The sequence below is a fragment of the Sciurus carolinensis genome, chromosome 11, assembly GCF_902686445.1.
Source record: "Sciurus carolinensis chromosome 11, mSciCar1.2, whole genome shotgun sequence".
In the NCBI taxonomy this organism is placed as follows: Eukaryota; Metazoa; Chordata; class Mammalia; order Rodentia; family Sciuridae; genus Sciurus; species Sciurus carolinensis.
In genome coordinates, this window is record NC_062223.1 from 88,651,132 (window position 1) to 88,667,380 (window position 16,249).

Here is a 16,249-nt window from a genome sequence, read left to right on the forward strand (position 1 = left end):
AAGACATGGACAAATGGCACCCAGAGCGCCATCATATAGCCATAGCACGAGTAGTGAAATGTGGCTAGCAAGTCAAGTAGAAATCAAGTTTATTTTCTAGACATGACCTGTAAGGAAACTACTGTGCCAAGATATCAAACAGAAGTTTGGATTTATGTACTGGAAAATAGTGAAATCCCAGTGGCAAAATTTCATGTATAGTGTGCCCTGCTCCTAGAGGCCAAGGAGCCAATTATTGCATATCTGATATTTTAAATGAATTATAATTTTGCTTATTAATTCAATTACTCATTATATAAAAATTGAGCTTTTACTCGGAGTTCTCTGCTAGACTATAGAGGAAAACTTTAAAGACTATGAAGGAAAACAAGACAAAGTCCCTGCTTAAAATGTGCTCTTACTACTTGAGTTTAAACATATAAATATATATATAATCACAACATAAGATAAAATTTTCATTTAATTCTCCAAAAAACAAAGAATGAACTTACACATCTAGCACTGAAGGGTTTAGAAGCCTTCACAAAAGAGTTGATGTGAAGCATGAGACTGAAGCATGAATAGAATTTGCCAGAAGGAAAAGGAGGAAACCTCATGAATTCAAATATTTGACCACACAAAAGCTTACTGCTTGTAAGAGAGCAAAGAGTCCAATATTCATGGATGAATACAGGCATAAATTGAAAACAAAATAAGTTTCCAAAAAGGCTTTTTATAGAGATTTGAGAGAAGATGTTTTGATGTAAAATCTTAATTTTCTCTTTTGTTCTTCATCATCAGGCCTAGAATGCAATTTAGAGTCCATTAGAGCAGCCCAGTGCCAGCCTCTGGAGACTCTTTGAATTTGACCAAAGAAAATGAGAAACAGTTATTTCAAAATGTTTCTAATTTTTAGTTTAGTTTAAAATAGTACCCATAGTATACAGGAAATTGCTCGTACCAAAATCTATTTTCCTTCCTGATAATTTTAGATCACCATATTCTTTAAAATAGGACTAAAGTTTTTCTTGCTGTGCAGCTTTTTTTGTTTCTTACAGTATTATGTGTATAAATGTAACAATTTAACTCTACACATACTTTGTTATGTTTTTATATATATTATACCTTCACATATCTATATTCCATGTATTGATCTCTCATATTTCCAAACACTTAAAATAAGTAATCTATATTGAACAAAATAAACATTTTTAGAAAATTTTAACTGTAATACGAAGACATTTGTTTTATTATATGCTGATTCGTCTTGTTAACCTTTATCTTTTTAATTATGGATATTTATTGTCATTTTATTTTTTCACTATGTAAAACTTTAAAATTCAGCATTATAAAAAAAAAAAGCAAAGGAATCTTTTTCCCTGAAAACGCTGAAAAAAAATATATATATATACCTAGCAATTATAGAGATTTTTGGAATGAATGAATTGATGATGTCATAAGGTAGGTTGGAGGAGGAGACAAAACATACAACTTGGGCACCCATATCTATCTGTAACTTTTCCTAAATTCAATACTAAGAAACTCACTTGTTGCCCATGGAGTAGACAGATGAAAAGAAGATTTGAGGGTTGAACAGGAGAAATGAGATAAATTTTGCCTTAGATAGTTTGGGTTAAACTTTCTAGCACTGGTAATATAACAATTCAATTCATTTGTTCATGCAATGATTTTTAAAAACATTTAGCGAGCATTCACAGTAGCACAACTAGTAGTCCTTGCCTTTATCATCATAGATGATGCCCATATAGAACTGACTTGTGCTGAGCCCTGTGCTGTGTGCTTGACCTTCGAGATCTCACTGAATCCTTATAACAGCCCTAAATTAGCCCGTGGTACAGATGAGAAAAGTGAGGCACAGGTCATGTAACATACCCATGGCAAGCAAGTAAATGAATTCTAAATTAAATCTGAGTAAGTCTGATGCAGAATTCCAGTCTTCACTACTCATGGTAGGTACCGCGGGTGCCCAGGGATACAAATGGCGTGGGCCATCGTCCCATAAGGATTATAATGTCATAGCTCAGACTCTAAGAATGGTTTTCTAGGTTCTCTTTACATATGAGAAACCAAGGCCAATGAATGAGGAGTTTTAGTCAACGACACACATCATCTTGTTGGCCCAGACAGGTGTACAAGGCCCACAACCCTCTTCCTTACCTCTCATTCCAAATATCTTTTCACTCACTCTATGCAACTGAAAACTCCCACTTACTGAGTAAACTACGAGATCCACATAGCACTTTGTTATAATCACCAAAGGAAAAAAATATGGAAATGATTTCTTTTTATTTTTTGTTGTTGAAGATGGACAGAATGCCTTTATTTTATTTGTTTATTTTTATATGGTGCTGAGGATCAAACCCAGTCCCTCGCACATGCTAGGCAAGCACTTTGCCACTGAGCTACAGCCTCAGCCCTGGAAATGATTTTTATTTGAATTCATTTTTAACTGATATAAAAACATAAAACTGTACATATTTATGGAGTATCACATGATGTTCCAGTACATGTATACATTGTATAATGTTTAAATCAGAAAATGCTTTTTAAATATGTAAATTTGTATCCTTATAAATAGTTCTTATTGATAACTTTCAAATTGACTTGTTGAAGATGCATCTTGGGCTCATGAAAAATCAGCACTAAAATTGAGTTTAGCAGTTTAGAATTGACATTCAGTTTCCCACCTTCCTGCCATCCTAACTTTCCAATTAGCATTCAGTTCCATCTCATCTCCTGCTCTGAAGCCAATGAATAGGTCACTCCTAAGTTATTGCACAACTGGAACAAAAGCAAAATGCAATCAAACGGATGTTGAGAGGTGGAGGGACAACGGCACTGATTCAATTCCTTATTGAAAGCACTAGAAAAGGCAAGTCCAGAAAGCAATGCTTCAACACAATGGAACTCAGCTAATTAGTAAGACAGGATGGATAAAAGTCTCAGCTGGGTTAACTTAGTAGTTTAGCTCCAGGTATTCCTATTGAAACACTTTGAACCTCTGTCTTCTCATTTGCAAAATGGAGAAAATCTGTCCCTGTCTGTGGCTTGAATGTGTTTTCCGAAGTTCATTTGTTGGAAATTTAATTCCCAAGTGAACAGCTTGAGAGGTGGGAACTTTAAAAGGCAGAACCCTTATGAATAAGTTAATGTTGTTATCCAGGATGTGGAATTGTTATTTTAAGAGCAAATTTGTTGCAAAAGTGAGTTTGGTCCACTCTTTTGTTATTGTTGTTAGTTATAAATGACAGAATGTATTGACATATTGTATATACGTGGAGTATAACTTCTCATTCTTGTGATTGCACATGATGTGGGGTTACACTGGTCATGTATTCATATATGAATATATGAAGGTAGGAAAGTTATGTCTAATTATTTCTATTGGCTTTCCTATTCCCATTCCCCCTTCTCTTCCCTTCATTCCCTTTTGTCTAATCCAATGAACTTCTATTCTTCCCCCTACTACTTTATTGTGTGTTAGCATCTACATATCAGAGGGAACATTTGGTCTTTGATTTTGGCCGGGATTGACTTACTTCACTTAACATGATAGTCTCCTGTTCCATCCACTTACCAGCAAATGACATAATTTCATTCTTCTTTATGGCTAAGTAATATTCCATTGTGTTTATATATATACCACATTTTCTTTATCCATTCATCTGTTGAAGGGCACTTGACTTGGCTCCAAAGCTTGGCTATTGTGAATTGAGGTGCTATAAACATTGGTGTGACTGTGTCACTGTAGTATGCTGATTTTAAGTCCTTTGGGTATAAACCTAGGAGTGGGATAACTGGATCAAATAGTGGTTCCATTTCAAGTTTTCTGAGGAATCTCCATACCGCTTTCCATAGTGGTTGCACCAATCCATGTTGGATTTTGTTTTATGTTTGTAGTGTAATATTCCCTGCGGTAAGAGGTATTTGCTTGCTCTCCCCCAGAGCCCCAGAAACCTTATGCAGAGTAGCAGAGTTGGTGAATGTGTGGACCTTTCCTTGAATGCATTTTTAACCATTCAGTTGCTACGCACATAAAACATATTTGAGATTTAAAAGTGTGGAGTTGAGCTGATTTCTTGAGAAGCAGTGAATGTGTTGATGTGTTTTTTTCTGGGGTTTGTTGGGCAAGATGGAGCAAATATAAAAAGAAAAGCAGATTTCTAGGCTCAACATGATAATACCTGCTATTTACACAGAATATTTCTCTCAGAGGTCAAAATGCTCTATGAACCTGTTGTAGTTGCTGACCATATGGCATTCAGAGCAGGTAATACTCCCTCCTTTTTCTATTGACAGCTCCAGGGAACAACAAAAGTGGAAGGTCTTTGTCTAAGCCCTAACACCCTCCACCCCACCCCCACATCATGGATCATCTGCAGCTAGAAATACACTTGTTAGCTATTTGGGTAGCAGACAATAGCTGTGAAACTAGCTAAGGAAGTCATTTCCCTGGGGTCTTTCTATGCCTTAGTTTTTCCCTCCAATGATGAAAATAATCATCTTGTCCACCCGGAGACATCATAACTGCTAGGAGAAATAAGCAGTGAAAGTCAGAGTGGGTTGAGGTGATGCTGAAGGAGCATGCTCAAAAGCAGAGCTAAGGCATGTTTGTTCTGCATGACAGATGTAATAGCAGTTGTATTTATTGGGGTCTTACAGCAAGTAAGAAATTGTTCTAAGCACATCATATGTATTAATTTGTTCAATTCTTAAAACAACCCTATGAAGTAGTACTGATTGTATAGAGGAGGAAATCAAGGCACAAACAAGGTTACACAAAACCACACAGCTAGCAAATGGCAGATCCTGAAATGGTACCCAGACAGTTGGATATACTGGCATACCCTTAACTGTGTGGTTAGAGTATATACCTGTGATTATCTCTTTTATTTTATGCTTGCCACAATGTTTTGCACATAAGAGGTGCTTAATAAATATATGTTGGGTTGGGGTAAATTTAACAAAACTTGAGCATAGTTGATAAGTCATGCCCTTTCCCCCCTCCTTCTGACTCTACCATCAGATCCTCTTTTAAATAGGATACTTGACTTTTAATGGTGTTTCTCCAATTAGGAGCTAAAGACCTTGGAGATTCCTAATTTTTTTTTCATTTTTATGATAAAAAATGAATATAAGTACATTCTGGATCACTGGGATGACCATCTCATTTTAAGTACCACATCTGAATTTCAGTGCCTGTGTGTGCTCTTCCTTGGCACCAAGAGTTACCACTTTCCTTATTATGCTAATAAAAAAGGAAAGCATAAAAAGAATCCCTAAAAGATGTATTGGGGTCAAGTAAAAGTCGGATATTACAGTGATACAGGGTGAACAAAAGAGATGTGGTAGGTGGAAGAGAGGGAAGAGTCAATACACAGTACCTCCAGATGGTGAGAGTGGTAGACTCAAAGAACTCAAAGGTGCCCACACCTAAGCATTGGTACCACTTGACACTGGTAGTACTTTAAGGAATCTGTACCAATTCAAATTTTATGGTTCTGGAAGAGAATTTTTATATTTGATTTTGGTTTTATTGTTTTTAAAAAATCACCAACCTGTGGTTTGTTTTGCTTTCTCAAGTTCTTCAAAAGCTGAAATAAGTTTACATCTCTTTTATGTCTATATATTAATGGAATGTTTTAAAAGAAAATTTAAGCCAAGACTAGAGAGATCTAAGAAAAATCTGTCCTTAAAATGATGGACAGTGTTGATTTCCCTTATATTTGAGAAACATCACACAATAATGTGTTCCAGCTTTTATTATTTAAAATCAATTGCAAACACAGATACATCAGGTATGTCAAATAACACCTTGGTGTCCAATAGTTACGTTAGGCCCTCCCATTCTGACAGCAGGCTTTGACAGGAAATAGGAAAGTTAAATGGCTTGATAGAAAGAAATGAGGCCACAGTGCAAATCTTTGTCTTATCATTTAATGACTTCGAGCAAGTCATTAAACCTCTCCAAAACTCCAACTCTTATTGTAAGTTAGCAGTAATCTCTGCTTTAAGCAATGGACTCCATGTGAAGCTGATTCACAGGAGGTGAATAGCAAGGCTGCAGCATTTGGTCCTTCAGTGGAGGTCACTATTTAAAGTAGCCTGTGGCAAAGAACCCTCCGCCCTCACCCCAGCAGGGTACTCCTTGGTTTGACTCTGGAAAGCAGGCCACTGGGCGAGAAGGTGATTCCACCAGCAGGTATCCTGGTGCTCCAATAAAGAAGCCAGGCTGGGAGAGGGGATGGGGGACTCACCAGTCAGTCAACAGTTCAGAAATTGCCAAGTCCCTGCTGTGCTTCGTACACAGGCACCGAACTAACTGGGTGTTGCAGGGGATGCAAGGCATTGGTGGTCCTGCAACTGGAATGAAAGTTTCTGTTCCTTGGAAACACTTGAGACCCTGGGTAAAAGCGGAAAGGAATTCAGTCATCACTTTAAATCGCTCAAAATGTACGTGGGTGGTGAGCGCACGGGTTTTAAGCCAACTTCCCAAATTTGCCCAGGGGCACCCCATGCTCCAGGTGTGGCTCCTATCCCTAGTTCTAGGCAAGAGGGCGCTCCTTTGGGGAACACCTTGTCTATAAGAGCTGGCAGCGAACTCCAGGCAACGAAGATCTTCAGGGGGCTGCGCCCCAGCCCGGGGGTGCCGGTGGTTCAAAGGGTGAAGGCGCACGGGTCCCGGCCAGGGCGGGTCCATCTGAGCCGGCGCTCCCTGCGCCGAGAGGCCCGGACCGGCCAGTGCTGCCGCGCCGCGGGGGCCCACCTGCGCAGCGCCGCTCGGCAACAGTGTCTCCGAGGCGCGTTCCTGCCCTGGCCGGAGGCTGGTGACGCCGGGAGGGGGGCGCGGCCGCGTGCGGCGGGGCGGGCTGCTGCAGCGCGGCTTCCCCGAGGCCGAAGGCGGGGCGGGCGGGCTTCGGGAGGCGCGGGGGGCGGACCCGCCCGCAGCCGGAGCTGCTCGCCGGCTCGCTAGCATTCGGTCGCGCCGCGGGGCAGGCATGGGAGCCGTGTGCGCCCTCTCCGCGCCCACACCTGTCTGAGCTGCTCAGAGACCTGCGGCCCTGGCGGGCTGCTCCGCACGGGTGAGTGCGGGCGCGGGCTTGGGGCGTCCGCCGGGGCGCTGGGGGACTTAGGAGCCTGGAGGAGCGGGACAAAGGGCCGGGTGCGCGCAAGGTGGGGTAAGTATCGGCTGCTGGGGGCACCGGAGATCTCGTTGGGGCCGCTGCCCAGGCTCCAGGACTGGGACCCGGATTTAAAGGAGCTCGGGGAAGACACAGGGGCTGCAGAACGCTTGGATTCACGTAGTGTCACCTATGAAGCGAGTGGGGAAAAAAGGTATTGAAACGATCTTGGACGCAGGGTCCTGGCTGGGAGTTGAGGTGGAACCGGCTCTGGGCAAACTCTCCTCGGGCTGGGACGATGGCAGCACCGCCACCACTGTCACTTGTTTTTTGCCACTTGAGTTTTGCCTTTATGTGGTTCCATCACGTTCTGAGCATTAATTTTTAACACTAGACACGTGATTGTGAACACACCTTAGCAAGCAAGAAAAGGTCAGCAAACATAGGGTAGGGAATAGGCTCCTTTCTCTGTCACTACACTGATGGCCCTTTGCTTCCTGCAGGGTGCTAAACCTAGAAAGTGCTGTTTGAACTATCAACAGTTGGAAGCAAGTAGTTCTTCTGCCTGTAGGCATTCCTCACAAGTTGTTAACTTTTAAATAAACGGGTTTTTAAAGCTTTTAAAAACTTTTAAAAGGAGAAAGAGATCAAACAACACCATCATTCCCCTCCAGGATACAAATTGTGTTTGTTTTCAAGCGGTCTCATGAGAATTCAACTGATAAAAATCCTGTTTTATTGCCCATTGGGTTACACCCATGAAAATTCAGAAACAGCCTGTGGCTAGTGGAAAGCTCCAGGTTGTTCAGGATCAGGATTATACTGGGTTTACTTCTCTCAGCTCCTGAAACTGAGGGCTCCTTGTGTGCTCCTTAGGAACAGATAGGCCAATGGTAGAATTGTCTCCACATGGCCCCATGGAAAGAGTTAAGTTTATAGTTGAAGGCAGTTGTGGCCAAAATCCCTATAGCAAATTAGTATCAGGATATTTGTTGCCCATAGTTTCAAGATCCTACATGAGCAGGACTTCTATCTTTCAGAAAGTCTCTTAGAAGGGTGATTGGAGGTCGAACATGTACAGGGAACTTAAAAAATGCCACAGAGGCCACTATGTGCATTTCTGAAAGTGTTTGTGATTATATATATGCAAACCATCAGCTTATAAATATATCCTTCACTTCTCTTTTTTCCCCATCTAAAGTCAAGAGGTAACTTGTCATGTTTTCCTGTACCTGAACCAGGAAGGAAGAATTTTTCCAAGGTAACTAATATGAATCTCATTTTTGTAACACTGACAACTATTCAGGTAGATGGTGAATGTAGGTGCTTTTTTCTGTCCGTAGCATAAGTAAGTGCCAAAGGCCCATTAGTGTGTCTGAGAACATTGTTAGCCCCAGTCTGCAGTCTTTAATAGTCTCAGGTTCTCCTGTACATCTCTCTGAGATCCTTTAATGAACCAGGCATTATTCATGCATAACTCTCACTGACTCTGGGGAATTTGTTTCTCATGGCCTTCCCATTGACAGTTTTATGCACTCTGTTTTTGTTCTGCTGCCAGGTTTGTCCCAGGATCACTAGGGTCGTTCATTTTGCCCTAAAATCTGATAGAGAAGTTAAACTTGGTTTGACCACAAAATTGTGCTTGGAGTTGTTGGACTTGTAAGTTCCCTGAAGTTTCCTTTATGAGACTGTAATTCTTAAAATATTATGTGATTAAGTGTGTTTTCCTTTAAAAGAGTCTGTGATTCAGGAAAATGAGAGCAAGGCTGGCTGCAGAGTATTCACAGAGCTTTGTTCCGTTTAAGCATTTGCTTTAGGAATTAGCATGGTTTCACCGTTCAGTATCCCTAGCTCCAGGTTCCATAGAAGTCATCCCTCTAAATGATATCCAAAACTAGCATCTTTCACACTTTCCTGCCATTTCTTTATGTCATTTATAAGGGGAGGTGGGGAGGTCAGAGGAATTCAGTTGCTGTACAGCAGACAATGGATGACCTGAGGATTAGGATTTCCCTCGCAGCACTTGTTTGCAATAGAAGTTAAATCATTCTCTCAAACACTGGCCCCCTTGAGGAGACCTATATCATTGCAGTTTTGAAGACTAAAGTGTAGGAGGAGATGGCAGTCATAGTGCCCATTCGCCAGAGATTGTTGCTTGCTATTTAATAATATGCAGAGTTCCTCTACCATAAGATTAATGGATTTATGATTGGCAGCATACTCACAAAGTATAAACACTTTGAGACACTGGACAGGGAGATGGTTGCTCATGGTGTATGACTGAGCATGGGATGTGAGTCAGATACTCAGATTTGGAAAAGAATACGGTTTCTGTATTACTAAGCATGGTGAAAAACAATATTTGCTTACCTTAATTTTCCATTTTGCTTTGCCATTTGGGTGAAATGATACATGAAAATAGTTGGGAATTTTAAAAGATAATTTATGTGTAAAAGAAGACTTATTCCTAAAAATGTAATGTTGTGGACCTAAATTTTCTTAGTACAGATTTAGATATACTGAGAATAAGATTCAGAAATCTTCATTCCCTTTTTAAGGTATGAGTTTTCCAGACAATGCTACAAAGACAAGGTGATCAATTTGTAAACATGAAAGAGAATGTAAAGTTTTGTAATCCATTTGTTACCTTTCCAGTTGTAGGGTTAGGAATATTTTTATTGCATTTGTTTAAATCCTGAGGTGTCTATGTTTAAATAAATTTCAATGGACTTAGCCCAGACTTACTTAGAGTTTATAAAAATGGAAACATTAATTACATATCTCTGGGGGAATTACTGTTGTCAGGTGAGTTGAGAAGTTAATGCAAAGCCACCCACCTAATTTTAAAGCACCACAGTTATCACTGGCTGTGTTGTTAATGGGAATCAGCCAGGGTAGGGTTTTCATGCCTCAGAAAAAAATTCCTCCCCACCCTGTCCCATAATGGACAGCAGAGTTGTTTGCCCTCACACTTTTCTTTAGGACCTGTCCTAAAAACATTCACACCCAGCCACTCAATTCCGCTCCCTTCTTGAAAGCCATCCTCCACTGGAGTCCTTTGTTTCTTTGGTTTATGATCAGGGCAATCTTATATCCCAATTAGGTAAGAGACTAACATGATAAATTTTCCTTTTCCTTTTCCTTTTCCCCTACGCCTCCAACCTCCATAATTTCAAGAGTAAACACCCCTGAGCAGTAAATGACAGTGCAGACACTGTTTATAAACAACATTGTCTCTGACCTGAACTTTCTTGATCCTGGAAACTTAAAAATTAGAGAATCATGGACCTAGAAAAACCAGGTAAAGGAGCATTTGGTTAAGAGGCTACTCAGTTTTTAAACCACCCTCAATAAGCATTTGATAAAGGAATAAACAACTTAGAAACCTTTTAACTTTAATACAGATTATCAGTTTAAACCCACTTGAAGACTTGAGCACACACAACTTTATCTTTCAATTCCTGGTCAAGCTTGTAAAAACCTAATCAATTCAGAATAATTTGACTTGCATTAGTTTCCAGAAGTCTGTATCAGTTTCTGAATCTGAATTGAAGATTTTAAACATAACTTTCATAACTTTAAGGAAGCAGAATGCTGTCAGAACCAGGTCTTATCACAAATTAATATAGTTCAGCAATAATATAGGAAACTTATAAGCAGTATTTCAAACTAACAGATGCTAGTGCTTTGAGTATCTGAAAAGTTGATTCTAAGAAGTGCAAGATTCTCCATGCTCTGTTGGTTTAGTGGTCTTTGTTCTCATAGATAGCTCACTTCTCCTTCACTCCTGGCTAAGTGGCCAGAATTTAAGTTGTAAGGACTCTGTAAGATTCTATCATGCAGTAGACTCTTTAGCATTCTCTAATAACATTCTGTGATTTGTAAGTGATCCCAAAAGTTCTTGGCACATAGTCATCTAACATTTTGCCAAAGAATAAACGTGATCCTCTATATTGAGAGGCTGGTAAGAGGGCCTAGCCGACTGCCCAGAGCTCACACCCCAAGAGAGGACTGTTTTACTGCTCCATACCCTGTATCTCTCATGAACTGGTTCCTAAAAATATTGTTTCTTTTTGAAACACAGACAAAGAAAAAAATATGCCATGGTGGCACTTGTGAAATGGGGCATGCTTTCAGGCCTTTGAAAGTATTTTTTAAATAAACAAGGATTTACTGTACCAGCAAAACACTTGGAAAATTGAAATTAGAGTTAATTTTGCCTGATAGAAGGATTAATTCATTAGTCAAGGTTTCTGGATGGATTTTTTAAGTGTTTGCATTAGTTTTAGACTTTTTCCTGCCGTTCTTTTCCCTGAAGCCCTTAGCAACAGAATTCTTCAATTTTTTTTTTTTTTTTTGATAAGTGGATAAAACTACAGACAGATGCAACTGGAACAATGTTGGTTTAGTCCATGATTCAAGCTTCATGCTCCCAGACCCAATTAACATATAAATTTCAGATTTGGAATTTGAAGATCCACATTCTAGATCTCAGTGTGAGCATATCATAACTGTCATGTTCTTCATGCACATTGAAAATATTATGTACAACTTATGATAACACACAGTATAATGCTATCTCATCTCCTGCTCTCTCCCCCAAGAGTCATATTTTTAAAACAGGAACACTTGGAAGTTTGGACTTCTGGATACAATGTTTCCTTTCTTAAGATAAGGTGAAGCAAATCTGGCATAGCATATCTGCTGCTCCATGTTAGCAGAATTAATGTTCTCCACGTTAGTCAAAGGGAGGAGGGGATGGTGTGTTGGGACCCAAGACACAGCCGTGTGGGATATGCATGATTCCTTTTAGTACACGTCACAGTTGGCAGGGATTCCATGTTAGTGGGGCATTTAGTTACCTAGACAGCGACTTACATAGAAGAAGGGCTCTTCAAGCCCCAAATGAGCCTAAGAGCTGGGTCCTTAACCAGTAGATGGGAATAATCATACACAGAGGCTGATCTGTCCCACAGATTTCCCAAAGGGTTGTCATTAGTACACCTGTCCCATTGCCTACTTCCCCTCTGTGGGGAGGACTCTGTAGAGTATCAGCATCCTCCCAAGTACCCCAGCAAACATACATGTGTGCACATATATATACAAGCCATGATTGCAAGGACTTAAAAAATAATTAAATGCATTCCTTCCAACAAAAGGGTCCATAGACCCTTCCAACAGTGTTTCAAGGAATTAGGAGATCCCAAGGAATTTGCTCATTCCTTTCTTTTCCCATCCCTATTCTCCCTGACAGAAATGGAATTCAAGAGAAAGAGTCAAGCAAAAAGATCCCAGAGGTGGGTGGAGCACACACATATTTTGGAAATACAGCATGTGGATATTGGGAATGTGGATTGGCATGCTTGGCCGGGCTGGATCGGGTCAATGGGATTTTCCAATTTTATGTAAAAGCAAGCACAAGGCACCCAAAATTGCCAACAAGTCTGTACCCTCAAAGAGAAAGAGGGTGAGAATAAGGGAGTCATTTACTCCTATTCCTGCTGTGTTCCACTAGCAACTTGGGACTTTTTTCTTCTGTTCTTGCATGCTTGGTTGTAAATGGGTTACCCTGTTTGCTGAGTCAGCTCAACCAGAAGATTCAGAGACAGTCAGAGCCAACTGATGCTCAAGCATTTATGAAAGTACTTCCAGTCTTCTTTCTTGCTGTCGTTTTTCTTGGAAGATGAGCTATCTGGGTCTTTAAACATAACTTTCCATGATAAAATCCAAACTGTTTCGTTTTGCGCACACAACCCTTCATCATCTATCTCTTGACTGCTGCCTCTACCATCTCCTCCACCTTTACTGAGCTCAGTATAATTGCTGAAATGACCCACAGTGTTACATATCTTTGTGCTCTTGCCCAGACTATGTTCCAAGTGACCTTAGTCTTATGTTATTGAACTGCTTTTCAACTTCAATGTCCATCTCAAGCATCCCCTGCCCTGGCATGTCTCTCTTGTCCTTCTCACATCTGACTTTATGCCCTTAGTCTGAGTAACCACATTATCCATATACATCTTAGAAGTCAGCACGCATGGTTCAAAAAATTTATTTCCTGAACCACACCATTCTCTCACTTTTCCAGTAACACAAGCATTCACTCAATAAATCATTGTCAAATGCTAGCATAAACCCAAGTGCAAGGCATTTACACTAGCTGGGAACACAAACATAAACACCTGAAAAAATAACCAGGAGTAGCAGTCATAAAGATATACTTCATGCAATATTAGAGCTTTAGTTAGATATTTGCCATAGATCCTGTTAGTATACAACATAATCCAAAGGAAAAGGAAATGTTTTGTTTGTTAGCAACCTGGTACTTAGGAACTAAACATGTAATAGTAAATATTCTAAGTTCAAAACAAAAAAATCCCCAAATTCTCTTATCTTTCAAATGCATGTAGAAGGCAATAGAATTCCTAATTAGTGTGACAGTGTGGAGCTGTCCCTCCTCGATGCCTTGGTCACTCAGTAAGGTATACAGTTTAGATTTACTCTCTAACTGAGCAAGTGTCCCTGAAAAATTTCCAAGTACTTACTACACATGAGAATAAGCAGGCAGAAGGAAAGAAAGAGAAGGAATGGTAAGACGGGAAAATGTTTAGAATCAAACACAGAGAAAGCTCAGAATCACATGGAAATTGAGGCTGGTCAGCAATTCATCTGGGGATTAATGGCTGCATGCCTGCTACCCTGCAGTGTGCCTTCATAAGGGACATCTTGAACCAGAGGGAATGACCACCCAATTTTATTTGGAATACCTAGCCGCTGTAATATTCCCAAGGTCAAGCCCTTGGCTCGTAAGACCATTATCCAAGGATTCCTCTCCACACCCTGATTCCTGAGAAAGGTTCACAGACTTAGAATTAATGACAGGCATGCTGCCTGACTTTGTCAGTCTGCAATAAATGAGTCTTCAGCCCTTGCCTTCCTGACCTGCTTGTCTTTGTTTCTACAGAATGGTGCCCAGCATGGCGGAGATTCCAGGGGTCCTCTTCCTTCTCCTCCTGCTCTGTGTTGTTGGGCAGGTGAGTCCCTATGGTGCCTTCTGGAAACCTACTTGGCCTGCTTACCGCCTCCCTGTAGTCTTGCCCCAGTCTACCCTCAACTTAGCCAAGCCAGACTTTGGGGCTGAAGCCAAATTGGAAGTGTCTTCCTCATGTGGACCCCAGTGTCACAAGGGAACGCCTCTGCCCACATATGAAGAGGCCAAACAGTACCTGTCTTATGAAACACTCTATTCCAATGGTAGCCGCACAGAGACTCAGGTGGGCATTTATATCCTCAGCAATGGCAGAGGTGGAGCTCAATACCAAGACTCTGAGTCTTCAGGAAGGTCTCGGAGGAAGCGGCAGATTTACGGCTATGACAGCAGATTCAGCATTTTTGGGAAGGACTTCCTGCTGAACTACCCTTTCTCAACCTCAGTGAAGTTATCTACAGGCTGCACTGGCACTCTGGTAGCAGAGAAACACGTCCTCACAGCTGCCCACTGCATACATGATGGGAAAACCTACGTGAAAGGAACACAGAAACTTCGAGTGGGCTTCCTGAAGCCTAAGTTTAAAGAAGGTGGTCGAGGGGCCAACAATTCCAGCTCAGCCTTGCCTGAGAAGATGAAATTTCAGTGGATCCGAGTGAAACGCACCCATGTGCCTAAGGGTTGGATCAAAGGCAATGCCAATGACATTGGCATGGATTATGACTACGCCCTCTTGGAACTTAAAAAGCCTCACAAGAGAAAGTTCATGAAGATTGGGGTGAGCCCTCCTGCTAAACAGCTACCTGGGGGCAGAATTCACTTCTCTGGCTATGACAATGATCGACCAGGTAATTTGGTGTACCGCTTCTGTGATGTCAAAGATGAGACCTATGACCTGCTCTACCAGCAGTGTGATGCCCAGCCTGGGGCCAGTGGGTCAGGGGTCTATGTGAGGATGTGGAAGAGACAGCAGCAGAAGTGGGAGAGAAAAATTATTGGCATCTTTTCAGGGCACCAGTGGGTGGACATGAATGGTTCTCCACAGGATTTCAACGTGGCTGTTAGAATCACCCCTCTCAAATATGCTCAGATTTGCTATTGGATTAAAGGAAACTACCTGGACTGTAGGGAGGGGTGATACAGTGCTCCTTCCGGCAGCACTTAATGGTCTTCATGTACTCATTGTAGGAGAGGCCAAATTTTATCATTGGCTCATATACACACACACACACGTGTGTGTGATGTGTCATGTAACATCCTTTACCTGATTTCTTAAAATTGTAGGATGACTGACTTTATTATTTGCAAACTTGTTTGTGTATCATATCATTTAAGCAGTTCAAAAGCATATTTTTGCATAGAAATAAAAACATACTGATGTTTGGGGCAATAGGAAATATTTGACAATTAAGTTAATCATTCACCTCTTTGAGAACTTTGGTTTTTATTTCATCTGAACTTGTTTCAAAGGTTTATATTAAATATGTGGCATACAGGAGATGTGAATTCTTATGTGTGTATGTGTTTTCTTCTGGGATTCATTTCTTGGTATTTTTTAAATTCCTGATGATTAAAGCTTCCAGATGGTAGTGTATCCACCACATATAACTCTTAGGAACTTCACAGCACTTCTTAGGCAACTGTAATATTTTGGATTTGGAGGCATTTGCATATTAGTCCTTGAACAGTAAAATAATTTATTGGCTCTATTAATACACATGTTCAACTATATCTGACAATAAACTGGCATTTCAAGCTGCTTTTAGTTTTGAAAATGGTTTCTTTCCCAAAGACTGTCACCCTACTTTGTGGGAAGTATTTGCATATGGTTCTGCCAGTTTTGTAGTCATAGCAGAGCAGGCAAGATCGAGTTTATCCCAACCCTTCCACTTAGCAAGATTTCACTCACATTTCTAGAGCTAGTTGTTTTGCAAAGACTATAATCAGGGTCTAATTAGAACAGGCTGTATTGCCTCTCTGCTCACAGTTGTGGTCACAATAAAAACAATCATAGCATTTTGCCCCTGGAGTGTAGCACGTCTCATGTTTTATCATTTGGATGGAGTAATTTAAAATGAATTAAATTCCGGAGAACAATGGATGCATTGCTCGGCAGATGTCACAACAGAATAACCACTTG

The 16,249-nt window shown here is 40.7% G+C and overlaps 1 protein-coding gene across 6 annotated transcripts; it reads left to right on the forward strand.

Moving 5' to 3' along the window:
* The first annotated feature begins 6,916 nt into the window (after nt 1–6,916).
* Nucleotides 6,917–15,869, forward strand: Prss23 (serine protease 23). Of its 6 annotated transcripts, none has more exons than XM_047519506.1 (3): nt 6,917–7,082; nt 8,323–8,382; nt 14,086–15,869. In XM_047519506.1, the coding sequence occupies exon 3, from the start codon at nt 14,087–14,089 to the stop codon at nt 15,245–15,247; it is 1,161 nt and encodes a 386-aa protein (XP_047375462.1). In that variant the 5' UTR covers nt 6,917–7,082; nt 8,323–8,382; nt 14,086; the 3' UTR covers nt 15,248–15,869. The 6 variants fall into 6 exon arrangements, with proteins under 6 accessions (XP_047375462.1, XP_047375459.1, XP_047375461.1 ...); XM_047519503.1 differs by lacking the exon at nt 8,323–8,382 and adding an exon at nt 12,376–12,418; XM_047519507.1 differs by lacking the exon at nt 6,917–7,082 and adding an exon at nt 7,201–7,335.
* Nucleotides 15,870–16,249: the final 380 nt, after the last annotated feature.

What these genes read in the sequence shown, in the direction of transcription:
- Prss23 (XM_047519503.1), top strand. Translation starts at nt 12,378, where the DNA reads ATGGAATTCAAGAGAAAGAGTCAAGCAAAAAGATCCCAGAG. An exon ending in CAAGCAAAAAGATCCCAGAG is followed by an intron (nt 12,419 to 14,085) that starts GTGGGTGGAGCA and finishes TTGTTTCTACAG; the next exon opens with AATGGTGCCCAGCATGGCGG.